Source organism: Frankliniella occidentalis, unplaced genomic scaffold (assembly GCF_000697945.3).
Source record: "Frankliniella occidentalis isolate FOCC.00 unplaced genomic scaffold, Focc_3.1 Scaffold28, whole genome shotgun sequence".
Taxonomy (NCBI): domain Eukaryota; kingdom Metazoa; phylum Arthropoda; class Insecta; order Thysanoptera; family Thripidae; genus Frankliniella; species Frankliniella occidentalis.
In genome coordinates this window covers 1,149,982-1,163,233 of record NW_026267158.1, presented here as the reverse complement: position 1 = coordinate 1,163,233, position 13,252 = coordinate 1,149,982, and the positions used below count along the sequence as shown (strand labels likewise).

General features: G+C 44.4%; 3 protein-coding genes and 3 non-coding genes across 7 annotated transcripts in view; 4 read left to right on the top strand and 2 right to left on the bottom strand.

Moving 5' to 3' along the window:
- Positions 1-1,062: 1,062 nt before the first annotated feature.
- On the bottom strand, positions 1,063-5,571 carry LOC113202871 (uncharacterized protein KIAA2013 homolog). The gene is made up of 13 exons (XM_026417312.2): positions 5,278-5,571; positions 5,042-5,099; positions 4,860-4,963; positions 4,513-4,777; positions 4,240-4,440; positions 4,007-4,124; positions 3,801-3,917; positions 3,448-3,716; positions 3,272-3,359; positions 3,047-3,186; positions 2,802-2,951; positions 2,582-2,706; positions 1,063-2,504 (listed from the first exon to the last, which is right to left on the bottom strand). The coding sequence occupies exons 1-13, from the start codon at positions 5,282-5,284 to the stop codon at positions 2,317-2,319; spliced, it is 1,830 nt and encodes a 609-aa protein (XP_026273097.2). The 5' UTR covers positions 5,285-5,571; the 3' UTR covers positions 1,063-2,316.
- Positions 5,572-5,981: 410 nt separating this feature from the next.
- On the top strand, positions 5,982-7,427 carry LOC113202876 (uncharacterized). Of its 2 annotated transcripts, none has more exons than XM_052265607.1 (4): positions 5,982-6,060; positions 6,642-6,715; positions 6,900-6,956; positions 7,356-7,427. In XM_052265607.1, exons 1-4 carry the CDS (start codon positions 6,006-6,008, stop codon positions 7,410-7,412), a joined length of 243 nt encoding a protein of 80 aa, XP_052121567.1. In that variant the 5' UTR covers positions 5,982-6,005; the 3' UTR covers positions 7,413-7,427. The 2 variants fall into 2 exon arrangements, with proteins under 2 accessions (XP_052121567.1, XP_052121566.1); XM_052265606.1 differs by having other exon boundaries at positions 7,024-7,427.
- Positions 6,752-6,827, top strand: LOC113202884 (small nucleolar RNA SNORD24). The gene has a single exon (XR_003303229.1). It is a non-coding gene; the product is annotated as a small nucleolar RNA SNORD24 (small nucleolar RNA).
- LOC113202885 (small nucleolar RNA SNORD24) lies at positions 6,993-7,065 on the top strand. Its single transcript, XR_003303230.1, has one exon. It is a non-coding gene; the product is annotated as a small nucleolar RNA SNORD24 (small nucleolar RNA).
- Positions 7,110-7,183, top strand: LOC113202886 (small nucleolar RNA SNORD24). Its single transcript, XR_003303231.1, has one exon. It is a non-coding gene; the product is annotated as a small nucleolar RNA SNORD24 (small nucleolar RNA).
- The window catches only part of LOC113202875 (proton-coupled folate transporter-like), an 8,018-nt gene continuing 2,184 nt past the window's right edge, over positions 7,419-13,252 (bottom strand). The window contains exons 2-10 of the mRNA XM_026417318.2: positions 12,046-12,496; positions 11,713-11,970; positions 11,290-11,502; positions 10,976-11,163; positions 10,497-10,861; positions 9,893-10,030; positions 9,328-9,411; positions 7,582-7,738; positions 7,419-7,509 (exon numbers count right to left, since the gene is read on the bottom strand). Coding sequence (XP_026273103.1) covers positions 7,443-7,509; positions 7,582-7,738; positions 9,328-9,411; positions 9,893-10,030; positions 10,497-10,861; positions 10,976-11,163; positions 11,290-11,502; positions 11,713-11,970; positions 12,046-12,420 — 1,845 coding nt within the window. The 5' untranslated portion in view covers positions 12,421-12,496 and the 3' untranslated portion in view covers positions 7,419-7,442. The remainder of the gene's footprint in view (positions 7,510-7,581; positions 7,739-9,327; positions 9,412-9,892; positions 10,031-10,496; positions 10,862-10,975; positions 11,164-11,289; positions 11,503-11,712; positions 11,971-12,045; positions 12,497-13,252) is intronic.

Here is a 13,252-nt window from a genome sequence, read left to right as displayed (position 1 = left end):
CCATTTTTTCTGATATGTATTTCATCACGAAGCCCTGACCAGCTGACCTGCCTGTGTCGCTGCTCTGGCCACCAGCACAACCAGGCGTAGAGCGCGCCGCCCAGCACGGCGAGCAGCAGCAGCGGCCGCAGCCGGGGCACGGGCAGCTCGCGGGCCTTGCGGGGCACGGCCAGCGACGCCAGCCCCAGCGTGCCCAGCGGGCCCCCAGGGAGCGGGCCGCGGGCCCCGGCGCGCACCAGCCTCACGACGGACTGCAGGCCGGGCAGGTCGCGGGCCGCCACCCCGGCGCCCTGCGCGCGCCCCAGGATGTGGCGGAGGCGTTGACTCGCGGCGTCCATGGTGTCCTCGGGGTCCGGCAGCAGGTCCTCGATAGCGCGACGCTCACCCGCCGCGACCTCACCGCTCACTGGTCCAGGGGAGCCTGGCCCAGCCCCGGAGAGGGTGTGGGGTGTGTAGAGGGTGTGGGGTGGGCTGGACCGCCACAAGTGATTCAGGGGCGGCGGCCCGCGCTGCGGCTGCTGCGCACGTCACGCCCCCGATAGGGCAGTGGAGCAGCTCTAGAGCAGCTGCGCCCGCGCGCAGAGGGGCCGTGAAACCGCTGGAATGGAAAGACTCCCTCCCCCGCTGTACTGTGCCACGTCACCCCAGTCACCCCATGATGGGCCCGCCCGCACCCCTGAATGGTAGTTCTGGAGACAAAAGAATAGATCGAAAAAATTGTTCATTATTCAAAAACTCGCAAAAACTCAATACTTATTTTTGGAAAAATAATTATGCAGATGGAAATTGATGACAGTGAAATTTTTGATACAAAACTCCATTGGCGATTCCATTCTTCTCCGCGCAAACGCCAATGTGCCACGAGGCCAGGCCGCGAAACCCAATAACAAGCAATTTGAAAGCTGGTGAGCGGGAAAATGAGATTTCCGCGTCCCCGCTCCGCTCGCCACCCCTCGCCTTCTACCCTATCTAGCCTATCAGCTGGGTACAGGCATACGGGGGAGGGGGAGCACAGTCCGCACTCCCACCGAACCTCTGGTTGAACCAAGAAGGAAAAACTAATCGAAAGTCATAAAAGTATTTATTGAACATCTATGATTATCTTTACATAAACCAACAAAAATATGTACACAAGGACAATTCTTAGAACTAGCTAAATAAAACAAGTCTATAATTAAGTTGGGTCAAAACTATGTAATACTTTTGTTGAAATACATTTATTTGAAATTTCTATGTAAATTGTTTGGTTTTCAGAAACAGATGAAAAAAAAACAAAACAAAAAAACAACTAACAGAACAAAAATCAATAACTGCTTTCAGAAGGAGGAAAGCAGTTTTAGGTTACAAGGAATACAACTATGTATTACTGGGATTTGCCTCAGTCTTTCCAATTTAACATTGGTTTACAGGACTCTTTGCTTTTTTGTGTAAAATTTTAGAACATTAGCATATTTTGAAATTTACATTCGACTAGTACAATTAATTGGGTTTAATATTTTAATCACACTGGAAAAGAGATAGAAATACTCCAACAAAATCAGGTGACATACTCAAGTAAATAAAATCAAGATCAAGGAACTTATTTAAGGTATACAGTGATGGAAAAGAAACCCCTTAATTCGTTAGAAAAAATCAACATAAATATGTAATATCACATTGTTAACGAAATTCAACATTTAAAAAAATACTTTAAAGAACAAACAACTATATTAGTTGAGTAATTCAAAGCACAACAAAAACATAAGTATAGCAATACACGCTTCCACAGCAATCAACAAACATTGTCAGGGTCAGTTCTTAAATTGTCGTTCATTTAGCTCAAAGCTCAAAAATTAAGAACAATTTACATCAATTTAGCAAATTGGAAAGATGTAAAGAAATTTGACTTTTTAAATACATGGTACAATTTATAGAGATAAAACATCCAAAATTGGCTTGATTTTAAGTCAATTTAAAAGCAGAGCTGTGATACAAGTGGATCTTCAAGTGATGTTCATATACACACAATAAAATACTATATAATAAACAACAACAATCTTAAAATTGGATGGAAAGATCACAGTCAGGTAAATCAAAATGATATTGTTGTTATTGTATTGTGTGTGAGTTGCTCTCCTTCAAGTCCTTCAAGTCATCAAAGAAGATACCAAATTCAGTTCTGTTATTCTACAAGAAAGTTAAGGGTTAGATACATAGGCAGTCTTTAACTTGAAGTTTTGGTTCCCCTTACATTCACTAAAGATATGAAAAAACTCTTGAATGGGGAGTTTATGCTCAAAATAAATTATGACTGGAGGAGAAAACTCAAAAGACCAATCAGAGCTTACCATACCGTGCCCTGAATTTATCAGTAGATCCTTTGTACTCATTATAAATTAGTTTGAAAAGAAAGAGATGGAATACAACAATTAAAACACCAATGGACACCCAGAAAAGGTTTGGAAGGCCCCCTAGATGATGCCCATGTTTATGCAATGCGATGACATGGTGCTCCAGAGCAGGGGCTGAAAGAATAGAGAAAAGTTATGGTTTAGAGTAGAAAAGTTAAGCTGTCAATTTTAGAAATCTTTAGAATATTTACCTTCACTAATTTCCTTTACATGAATGGCATGGCGAAGGTCTTCCATATGTTGACGGTCATAAGTGACATATAGAATAGGAGTGACAGGTTCAGTCAATTTGACAGGGAACTGAATTCTGTCTGGTCTAGAAGTAGGAGAATGAAAAGTGTTGTACATAAAATGATTATACAACTTTAGACAGAAACTTAAAGTAATTCATTGCATCATTCTAAACCATACCCAAGCTGCACTGGTTTATCAAGACAACCCCCATCACAAGCGTAATAGTTCTTGTCACTTCGGTCAAGAGCAACATACAACACAGCATGATTATCTTCCTGAACAACAACACTTATGTTGACATGACTGGAATTTCCATAGCTCAAACGCCTGAAAAATAAAAAGCAGGAAAAGCATATTGTTATAGTGTGGTGAATTTGTCCACAGTCAAGGAATAATTATAAAGAATATTCCTGAAAACAAACCGGAAATCAAGATCTCTATGAAGGTACTTTGGGTGGATGTTGAATTCAAGATGCTGGTTACTAAATCTGAGACTTCCAAAACTTAACACCATAGCCTGAACCACACCTAAGGCTCCAGCCTTGATTAGATTTGGGCAGCCCTAAGTAAAAAAATACAAAAGATTTTTAAAAATCAAGCTCTGGAATCCATGACAGATAAAGTGAACTTTATCAAAATCAGTGTACCTGCTTTTCTAAAGTTAAAAGCCACCTTGACACAACATTGTTCACTTCAGACAAAGTTGATAGATCCTTCCAAAGGTTTTCAGCATCCCTATAACATTTCATATATTTTAAATAGTCTCCTCATACGTTTGAGTTGAGTACTTACAAAAATGTTCCACAGAATTTTAATTTCTTACAGAGTGTGGTAGCTTGAATAACACCCGTCTGCATAGGCTAAGCTTTTCATTACTTGGGCCTTAGTTGTAGCATTGGCACTCTCCACATGATAGGGAGATGGAGACTGAGACAACACATGATACATCGTAGAATTAATCAGGTGTCCATTCAGGGCACCTGCTGCCAATGAATTGCTAATTTTTAGTCCTGTGCTCCACAACTGATTCCAAACAGCAGAGTGATCACGTCTGAGACTTGCAGTTGTCTTTAGAAGAGCATCCTTCATAGTCTGGATATTAAGCATTATTTCTTGATTAGTATTATTGAAATGAAAAGAAAACAGCAATAATGAGTAGGTCTAAGATAATTTTACCTGGATGGCTTGGTTTTCAACAGATGTTTTAGTCGCATAATACTCATCCGATGACATAGGTTTGGAATAAGCAATTGTACAATAAACAATAATATTGGCATGACTTCGAGCTTTAACCTGATAATAAATTAGGACCATTAACATAATCAAATCATAGAAACTAAATACTACTTGGTCTGCTTGTGTTCCACAAGGATTTGACATACCTCAAGTATGGAAGGGATAGAGCTTGCGACAGCAGCCACAGCTATAACTCTATCAGAGTCAATATCAATTTTACCTTTGGAAACTTTGAATTCTGCTTGGCTAACAGCATGCTGTAATCTAATAATAAAAATTGAATATATAAACATAAATAATTTGATATGTGGGGGATAATAAGTTTCACGGGAGCTCAAGTACAGATATATAAATTCCATCAAGGTACATTAGAGCAAACCTGATAGTATTTGATGAAGAAAGCCATGAATCTGGAGGGGATGAGTGAGAAACTTCTAAGTTTAAATTTGTGTCTGATGGATTGACCACCTTAATTTCTTGAATGAGAAGTCCTGGAATAGTTCGATGGGCATAATACTGATACTTGGCGTACAGACCCATCCGCATACATTGGTATCGATATACCACACCATCCAAATATCTAAGAGAAAAAACACTTTATTTCCAGCAATGCTCTGAACTCACAGATCCATTTAGAAGGCTTTACAAGTACCTCACAACGGATGCTTCAGCAAACTTGCCCGACATTGAAACAGAAATAAGTGGTCTGATTGGAACTTCTTGAGACAAAGTCCGTCCACTACGTATCATAATTCTGCCATCAAACTTGACAGGAAGGCCGATATAACCATTGCCAACATACGGCAGGTAGGAAAATTCATTTTCTTGAGGGGGAGAATGTAGAATATTAGCATCATACTCTGAGGCTTCAGAGTGAAATGATGTTAATCTATCTTCCATACACCTTTCAACCATATCTGAAAAATTATAAAACTTTCTTGAAGGGACTTCCAATTGAAAATGAGGAATATTGTATAGAAAAGGACACTCCATACATACCATCAACTATCGCCTGAGGTCTGTAGAGCCATCTCCCGACTCTTGGCTGTCCAAAGTACAGGATTAAACCAAAAATAACTATACCTAAGAAAAGTCTTCGCTTTCTGTTGGAAGAATAAAACAAATTCAGTAAGTTAAGGGGTACGCAAGTAAACATAAGTGTATGACTAGATGGTACTTACGTGAGATGGACTTCAAGGAACCTTTTTAATCTTTTTGCTAGTTCAAACCGTTCCATTCCTGGAACAAAGATAAAAAAACCTGTGATATGCCATTGATACTGTACAGGCTGGAATGAGTGGAGTCAGAGAAAGTTACTCATTTAAATGAACATAAACAGTGATGTACTATTGGGTTGAGAAACAATTAAACATCCTGATACATTGATGAGATCGTGAAGTGGGCTTCAGCAACTTACTCTGCATGAAAGGGCTGTTATTGTACAATTCGAACGGGTTGTTTAGATGCAGCGTGAAATAATTCAGAAAGTAACAGCAGGTGGTGATGAAATAATTCAGGTTATGATTCCGGCTGGAGAAAAGAAGTCACATGCCCGCTACTTCACGTGACGTTTAAGGAATGACATAAACGGTAAATGCTAAATGCAGATAATTCTGAAGATACTACACGAATAAAAAACAAGTAGTCGCAGAAATCGTTCCGACGGCGACAGACAGAACCGTATTTGTTTACGTTGATATTTTACATCTGACTGAATTTTCCCCGCACACCACCCCCCGCCCCCTCCACTCCCCCTACCTACGGGAACACACCCGGAGTGAGGCTACTAATGAGATGACAAATCCCGATATCTGAAGAGAAGTTGGGATGGGATATCAAACACATTTAACCACATTTCCAATAATTGCCAGTTCCTACGGCCAATTTGGGTGATTTTTGAAATCAATTTTCCAATACCTCATTGTGTAACGTGTGAATTATACTTCATTTTTGATCGTCCATTTTAAAAGTTGGTCGTTGTAATTTCTCATACTGCTTTTTCTGAAAAAGCCACCGCCTTGTACCACAGCTTTATAAAAGTCGTGGAAAATACACTTTACTTTAAGCAAGCGTCATTCGTATTCAGGCAGTCATGCAGGCAGGCAGCACTTTTTATATTCAGGCAGTCACGCAGGCAGGCAGCACATGCGTGATGCACGCTACCACGCGTACGATGTTCTTGGATCCAGGAGGAAATGTGAGTATTCATAGTGTTCAAAAGTTGAAACGAGTTCAGTGCTAGGTTTGATTCCTCTCGTTTATATTCGACGATGCCCGGGACATAGCTTTTAACCGCCTTCGTAGTACTCGTACTCGCGTGTCGCCCCGCTCTCATGCACGTGCGTGGCGTGCCTCGTGCGTGTGCCGTGTGCACTCTTGTGTCTTGCCCCTTCTCCCTTCTCTCCTCGCTTTCCGTTTACTGGCCAAAGATGCCGGTGGCCGTTGTGGATTTCAGCCTGATGGTTGTGATGGTACGTTATTGCTGCATGGTTTCAACATCAACCGTTGCTCACGTCAGGTGTGCTTGTTCTTGCGGACCTCTTCTCTCGTTCCCCTGCCCACCACGTTTTATTTTGTTATCTGCCAATGCTCGTTAGTGGGAATGGTGCTACATACCTTTCTTACCTCCAAATCATTGGGAAATAAAGTCTTCTGTCGCTATCAGCAATATTTATTGTTCACCAATGAATATACTTAGCATAGGAGTACATTTACCTTTTTGCGAGGCAAAAGTTGTTGAAAGTTGTTCAGGCCATGCTACAGCTAATGCTTTTGTTTCAGGCTGGTCTTTTGTGTGGCGTATTGGGGAGCATCAACAATCAATTCCATTTCAATACCAAGGGAATTCTGCCAAGGTAAGATTTCTATACTTGCTGCCACCAGATATATCTCGCTGTCATGATGATATTGTATTTGCTGCACTGAATGGTTGTGCTGACACACAATACCACCAAGATCTCTGATGCAGCATTGATAACATAATTTCATTTTTTTTCACACCCATGTTGTATATAAATTCTAATGGTATTTCTCTTTCAGGATAGTCGCTGTGAAGTTGCGGTTGGCTGTTGGATGACTTGCCCCTCTCCTTTTCTGGTAAGAGTCTAGTTTAAATCTCCAAGCTGTGGACTGTGAAAGTGATGATATTGTATTTGCTACTCAGAATGGTTGTGCTGACCATCTTTTACCACCAAGATCTCTGACGAATCACAGTTCCACATCAACTCATTTAACTCTGTTCACGACTACTGTCATGATGACATTGTATTTGCTGCACTGAATGGTTGTGCTGACACACAATTACCACCAAGATCTCTGAAACAGCTTAGTCGTTAACGTAAGAGAAATTTGTCAAATGATGATTACTATTGGTCCGTGTTGTTGATTTTATGAAAATAACCACCAAATCTGATCAGACAATTTTTTTTTAGCTTCACTTTGTGTTTTGTACTTCAGTTGTATGTCTACATCACATTTGTTTCCCTTCCCTATCAGGCTTTGAGTACTTTTTCATCATGTGTTTTGACTGGAGAAATTGGCTCAAATAAATAAATGAAATAAAATTAATACTTTATTTTTTACCTAAGGACCCTTTATCTCCTTCAGTTGAGCTTTTCGTCTATCTTTCCTTGCTTCATAGTAGTACCATCTGCAAGAGGACAATTATTAATAGATGCTGTCAACTACCTACACATTAATGTTTTAGTTAAAGAAAGCTCACCCAAAAATGCAGAAAGCTGGCCCTGTTATTACACCACCCATGAGGAAGAATGCTCCAGGAAGTGTGTCCATTGTTAGTTGATAGACTTTGGAGTACAGAGGTCCACACACTACTGGCATCATTGCCTCACACGCTCCAAACAGGGAGTTGACTTTGCCTGAGAGGAAATGAGCAGGTAATGAAAGGTGGCAGGGAGAGGTATAGAAGTCATAAGTACCTATTATTTTACTCAGGACTTTCAAAGCCAAGAAAGGTGGTAAACGCTGATGGTCGGGAGTTACATTTGCAGAACTTTCTTATTTTGGCGCCTTTGGGTACTCGCCAAGAAATAGTCAAATTCTCAAGTTAAAATGTAACCACTTCATAATTTTTTTACACCTTTGTTACTACCTTTCTTGGCTTCGGCATTAATGAGTTGGTGAGGAGGAATGTTGTGGAATATCAAACATAATTTACCCATTGGAGTCATCTTGTGCCCCCATAATTTGGGATTTATACAGCAAGAATTCTTTACAACACTGGAAGTCAAACAAGTTAGAGTGGGAAACCAAAGAAATGTTTTAAAGTCGACTTACAAGTCAATAAGGTAGTTTTCAATTGGTGTGGGTAAATATTAACAATCACAACTGATACCCATCAGATCTTTACTTTTTGATTGAGATGTAATCTCTTGGTTAAACAAGGGAGAAGGAAAACACAAAACAATTTTGTGTGAAATATGAAACTTGTTTTTTGCAGACATCACACTTTGTCAGCATATTCGGTTGTAAGAGAATAAGTATTGTCCTGACTGCAGTTGTGAAACCCTTAAAATGTCGTGTTAGTGGGTAGGGGCAATGGGGACAAGTCAGAAAAAGAGTGCCACTTTTTGTGCAAAGTGTTGATATTTTGAGCGGGCTAGTTCTGAAAAATATTTCTATATATGTTAGTCCACACTGTTGTCTAAACAGAGCCCGTGGGGCCGAGCCACACTTAGGATGAAAACCTTCAAAAGTTCTGCTAAGATCTTAACAGAACTCGAGTTCTCAAAATAATACTATTAAACGTGCAAAAGGTCATCGTTAAAACACACACCAAGGCTCCTAATTTTGAATAGTACCTATCACTTTTAAGTTTGAAGCAGTTGTGTCTTCTCAGATTACTGTAATAAGCAGGGTAAGGGACTTGAAATGAAATTGTGCAAAATTTGTGAAGGGATCTCAAAATACTATTAAACCTGAAAAAAAAAAAAGTTCATTCTGTTAGTTGTTTAATTTGCGCTGTGCAATGATACTATTGTTATGTCTGTGGGTGTTGTGTGTTCTGAGATGAAAGTGGAATCAGTTAAGGTGTGACTGCACTGACAACAATACTCTACTCGTTCTTTTTACCTCAAAGTCGATGTTGGTAGGATATGGTAAAGAACGAGTAAAAAATAAATTATGAGCTATCAGCTGTCAGGTCTCAACTTCTCATTCGGTTTGAAGTTTAAAATTATAAGTTATCAGTTGCATCACCAAAACCAATCTGGTAAAGTGTGGTGTTAATATTTCTGCGTCAGATATACTTCGTCGATGTACTTAACACGTTCCCTGCGGCTAATTTTTGCTTTAACATGGGAGCGTGACCACATAGTGGTCACGCCGCAGGGAACGTGTTAAGATGGACAAAACAATGTCTTGTAAACTGACATTATTTGGGAAATGCAGGTAAACACATTTTCAAAGATATTTTCGAATGGGTCACAATTAAATACAATTATCTTACCCAACTCATCACTGGGAACGAGCTTAGACGCTATGGCTCTCATGGCGATGAACGAAGTGCCGTTCATCATGTCGATCAGCGGTGCTGCGGGTCAAACAACGGGTGTCCCATGTGCATGAGTCTCGCTGGCCGAGCGCCCGGAAGGTAGGCTTCCCATTTGACACGGCCGCTAGGCCTGCGGCCGGGTTGCATACCCGCACGGAGCCGTAAAGCGCCTTAACGTCCCTGTTTGTATTTACAACCAACACGGGCACAGGCACCTTCACCCGAAGCAAAGAAAAAAAGTCCGCCCGGCGCCGCTAATGCTCACGCCCCTCTTCTACCCTCCGCTACCCTCTCCCCATCCCACCTTGACTTCGTCTTTTCTCTATAGTCTGACCGGATGAAGGTGCCTGTGCCATGTCGGTTGTAACTAAAACGGTGTAGCTGCATGATCGTTAAGACGCCTCGGTGAGCAAGCCCGCAAGCTCGCCCGCACGCCTGCATCCAGAGCCATAACCAGGAGAGAGTACGGGGCCGAAGGGCCAGGCCAGGAGGGCCACCCTCCGTGCCTCCGTGTGCTTACCGATGCGCACCACCTGCACCGTGGTTGCAAACGCGTAGACGAACCCGGCCGCAATCTTCGACGCGCAGGACATCATCCCAATGACGCTGTCGTCGAACTTGAGGAGGAAGCTGAATAGGCCGACCGACAACAGCGTCCCTGGAAGCACACTGAGTTGCCGAGAGAGCTGGGATGGCGAGCGGATTCCTTTGAGGGGTCCTTCACTCATTAAAATAAGTGTGCAACAGTATACACCCCTCCCCACAAAATCGGAAAAAATAAGAATAAATCAAGTAAAAACAGAAAAATTGGTGTACTCTTGCATTTTCTAGTAGGACCCCTCGTACTGCAACCCCCTGCTCTCATCGCTGTAGTTTCAAGTACGCTGCTTGGGATCATCCAGAAAGTACGCCAGTCATTCATCGTTTTGAACCTACTAATTATTTAGCTCAGGTTCAGCGCCTGGTAGGTAGACAACTTATTGCCTGTCGTGCATGTGTGTACTGCGGGATGGCCTACCTCGACTCTCGCAGGCACTCCACCCGTAATTTGCCAAATGAATCTGAGAAAACCGAACGCACTTTCTGAACGATACCTATGCCCATCCCTTGATACCATGCCCAACCTATGAGATTCACGATGACGCAGTACGTGGAAAAGAGACTGAAGTCCAGCTCGTCCCAATTGAACTGTCGCCGCACGAAGAGGTACATGACGGTGTTCTCGCCGTGCATCGGCCCGATGACCAGCATGACGACCACCATGAGCAGCACCACCCGCACCCGCCGGTTGTTGGCGCCCTTTTTGAACGAAGTGTGGAACGTCTCGAGTAGATAACGCACTTCGAAGAAGTCTTTGAGGAAGCCCACCAGCCCAGCTGGCTCGGGTCCGTCGCCCGACCATTTCTTGGGCGTCTCCTTGATGTGCTTGTAGCCGTACCAGAAGCTGCAGAGGTACATGCAGGCGGACAGCCCAAACACGCCGTAGAACCTGGGAACATTGCGACAAGGAAAGTTAACATGGAAATTGACCTCCCTCCCCTCTCTCTTTTGCCGCTCTTTCTTGTTTGCTTGGTTAAAAAAGAACATGACTTTCTGGCCTCACCCGATCAACCGGTACATCACTCCGGACAACGCCATGCCGATGGGGATGCCAATGGAGAAGAACACGTTGACAACGCCGATGCGGAAGGTCCGATCTACCTCGGACGTGACATCGGCTATGTAGGTGAAAACGGCCATGAACATGACGAACCAGCCTCCCGTCATCGCGGGGAACACCGCCTCGGAGAACTGCCGGGTCGCGCAAAAGTCGTGGTCGTGAGGGAAAGAATGAAGTTGAAAAGTAGTCGAGGAAATTAGCAACTATGTTATTTGGTCAATCGCTGACCCTTAAACTCAGGACAGTGGCGATCTCACCGTGGTCGCCTCTATGGGCAGCTCGTAGTAAAAGTAGGTGCAGACGAGCAGGCCTACGGCCGTGAGGAACTCCCCGATGATGGGCAGAAGCATGCAGGGCTTGCGACAGCCGTGCCGGTCCGACCAGGACCCCACGAACAGGATGATCACCGCGGGCAGCGCGCTCTGGATGAAAGTCTTCCACCCCGCCATGCTCGCGGTGAGTTTCTGGACCTGCGAGGTGCAAGGAGTGTAGGGATTTTATTTTTCTAGATTTTTAAAAATTTCTCCTAATTTTTTTCCGACTTTCCCCCGACATTTTCTGAAAAAGTTTCAAAATTTTCCAGGAAAGTTTCGGACTTTAAACTCTCTTGGTGGTGAGTGTCGGGGTGCTGCCGTAACCACACCACCCTAAGTGGTACCCGGTACTAGGGTGTAGCTAACCTCGGACTCTTCGAAGGTGTAGTTGGCCGTCTCCCGGCGTGTCAGGGCGTCGCAGATGTCGTCTGAGTAGCCGAGGTTGACCCGACAGGCCTTCTCCAGGCTAAGGTTCTGAGTCGCGAGGCTCGACAGAACGCTGGGGATGGTGTACATGGCGAGCATGGGCTCCACCGTAATGTTCTTCCTGATGTACGCCGTCTTCTCGCTCAGCGAGAGCTTCCAGAAGTCGAACTTCTCGACGACCTGGAGCGGCTCCACTACCTGTACAATGTACAATGTCGCGATCAGTTTGGACCGCCCGAAGACTCCGGTCCGCCGGTCTCTGCCGATGCTTACCTTCTTGAGCAGGGTCTCCTCCTCGGGCAAATGGGTCTTGCCGTTGGCTGATGGACTCTCGCGCTCCGTCCGCTCCTCCCCGTCGGCCTTGGACGTCGTGCTGTCGGCCTCGGCTTTCCCACCCTTGCCTGCCTCTACCCCTTCCGAATCATTTCCTGCTTTCGGGACCTCCGTTTCCTCGGCGGCCTCGGCATTGGTCTCAGTCGCGTTCTCGGTGGCCTTGGTCCTCGCCTCCTCTGCCCCTGACTGGGGTGTTGCGGTCTCGGCCACCCCCACCGGCGCCCCAGACCCGTTGACCTCGGCGGGGCCAGGCGGACTCGCTGCGTCCGTCTCGGCCTCGGCCAGCGGCGCCCGGGCCTCCGTCGCGTCCCTCATGGCACGGCGCGTCGAGGTCGACGCGGGTGAGAGTTCACGCTAGCGTGATCCTGGAGCTGCGGGGACTGCCTCACATCTGGAAGCAGCGCGGGGGCCGATCAAGATAGATATAGGTGCGAGAGAGATAGTTGCATCGAGTGTCGAGTTGTCTCGAGTGCGAGAGATATGGCGGGAGGGGCACTGGCCGGAGCTCGCATAGATAGTAGCCCCTCTCACATTATCCGGGGTAAAGTGGAGCAAAAATAAATAATAAATGATTGTCGAAGTCGTAGCTATGTCAGTTCGAAATGATATTGCGTGCAATATACTGGGTGGTCCACACCACAGACCCCTTCCTTTATGTTGTTCATACCGTACCGGACAGGCGTGCTGCCGGGTTGCATAACTCGCATAAGGCACAACGGCGAGCTAGGGTAGGCAAGCCCGCCACTGTTAGAAAAACGTCCAGCTACTTGATGTACAATTCCGCGTTGTACATTGAAATAACAATATCATATTATTATTCCAGTGCTTTTACCCCACAATACAATGAAAATTTCACAATCCTCCACTGGTTAATAATTGACAGCACCAGACTGTTGTTATATTATAGGTTTTTCTTACAGGCCCGCACGCCTGCATGCGGTACAGTATAAGCAAAATAAAGGAAGGGGTCTGTGGACCACCCTTTATATGGGGTTTTAGCATGAAGGAAGGAGGTTTAGTGTAACATATCATTTCCTTGTTTTTTCCCATGTGGATGCACTTTGATGCACTTGCTAACCGTCAAACTAGATGATTGTTTCGATTCCAGAATATTTTTCCCTCCAACCCACACTAGCATCAATTATCC

What these genes read in the sequence shown, in the direction of transcription:
- LOC113202871 (XM_026417312.2), bottom strand. An exon ending in TATTCAAGCTACCACACTCT is followed by an intron (nt 3,360 to 3,447) that starts GTAAGAAATTAA and finishes GAAATGTTATAG; the next exon opens with GGATGCTGAAAACCTTTGGA. An exon ending in TTTTAACTTTAGAAAAGCAG is followed by an intron (nt 3,187 to 3,271) that starts GTACACTGATTT and finishes TTTTTTACTTAG; the next exon opens with GGCTGCCCAAATCTAATCAA.
- LOC113202876 (XM_052265606.1), top strand. Translation starts at nt 6,006, where the DNA reads ATGCGTGATGCACGCTACCACGCGTACGATGTTCTTGGATCCAGGAGG. An exon ending in TGGATCCAGGAGGAAATGTG is followed by an intron (nt 6,061 to 6,641) that starts AGTATTCATAGT and finishes CTTTTGTTTCAG; the next exon opens with GCTGGTCTTTTGTGTGGCGT. An exon ending in ACCAAGGGAATTCTGCCAAG is followed by an intron (nt 6,716 to 6,899) that starts GTAAGATTTCTA and finishes TTTCTCTTTCAG; the next exon opens with GATAGTCGCTGTGAAGTTGC.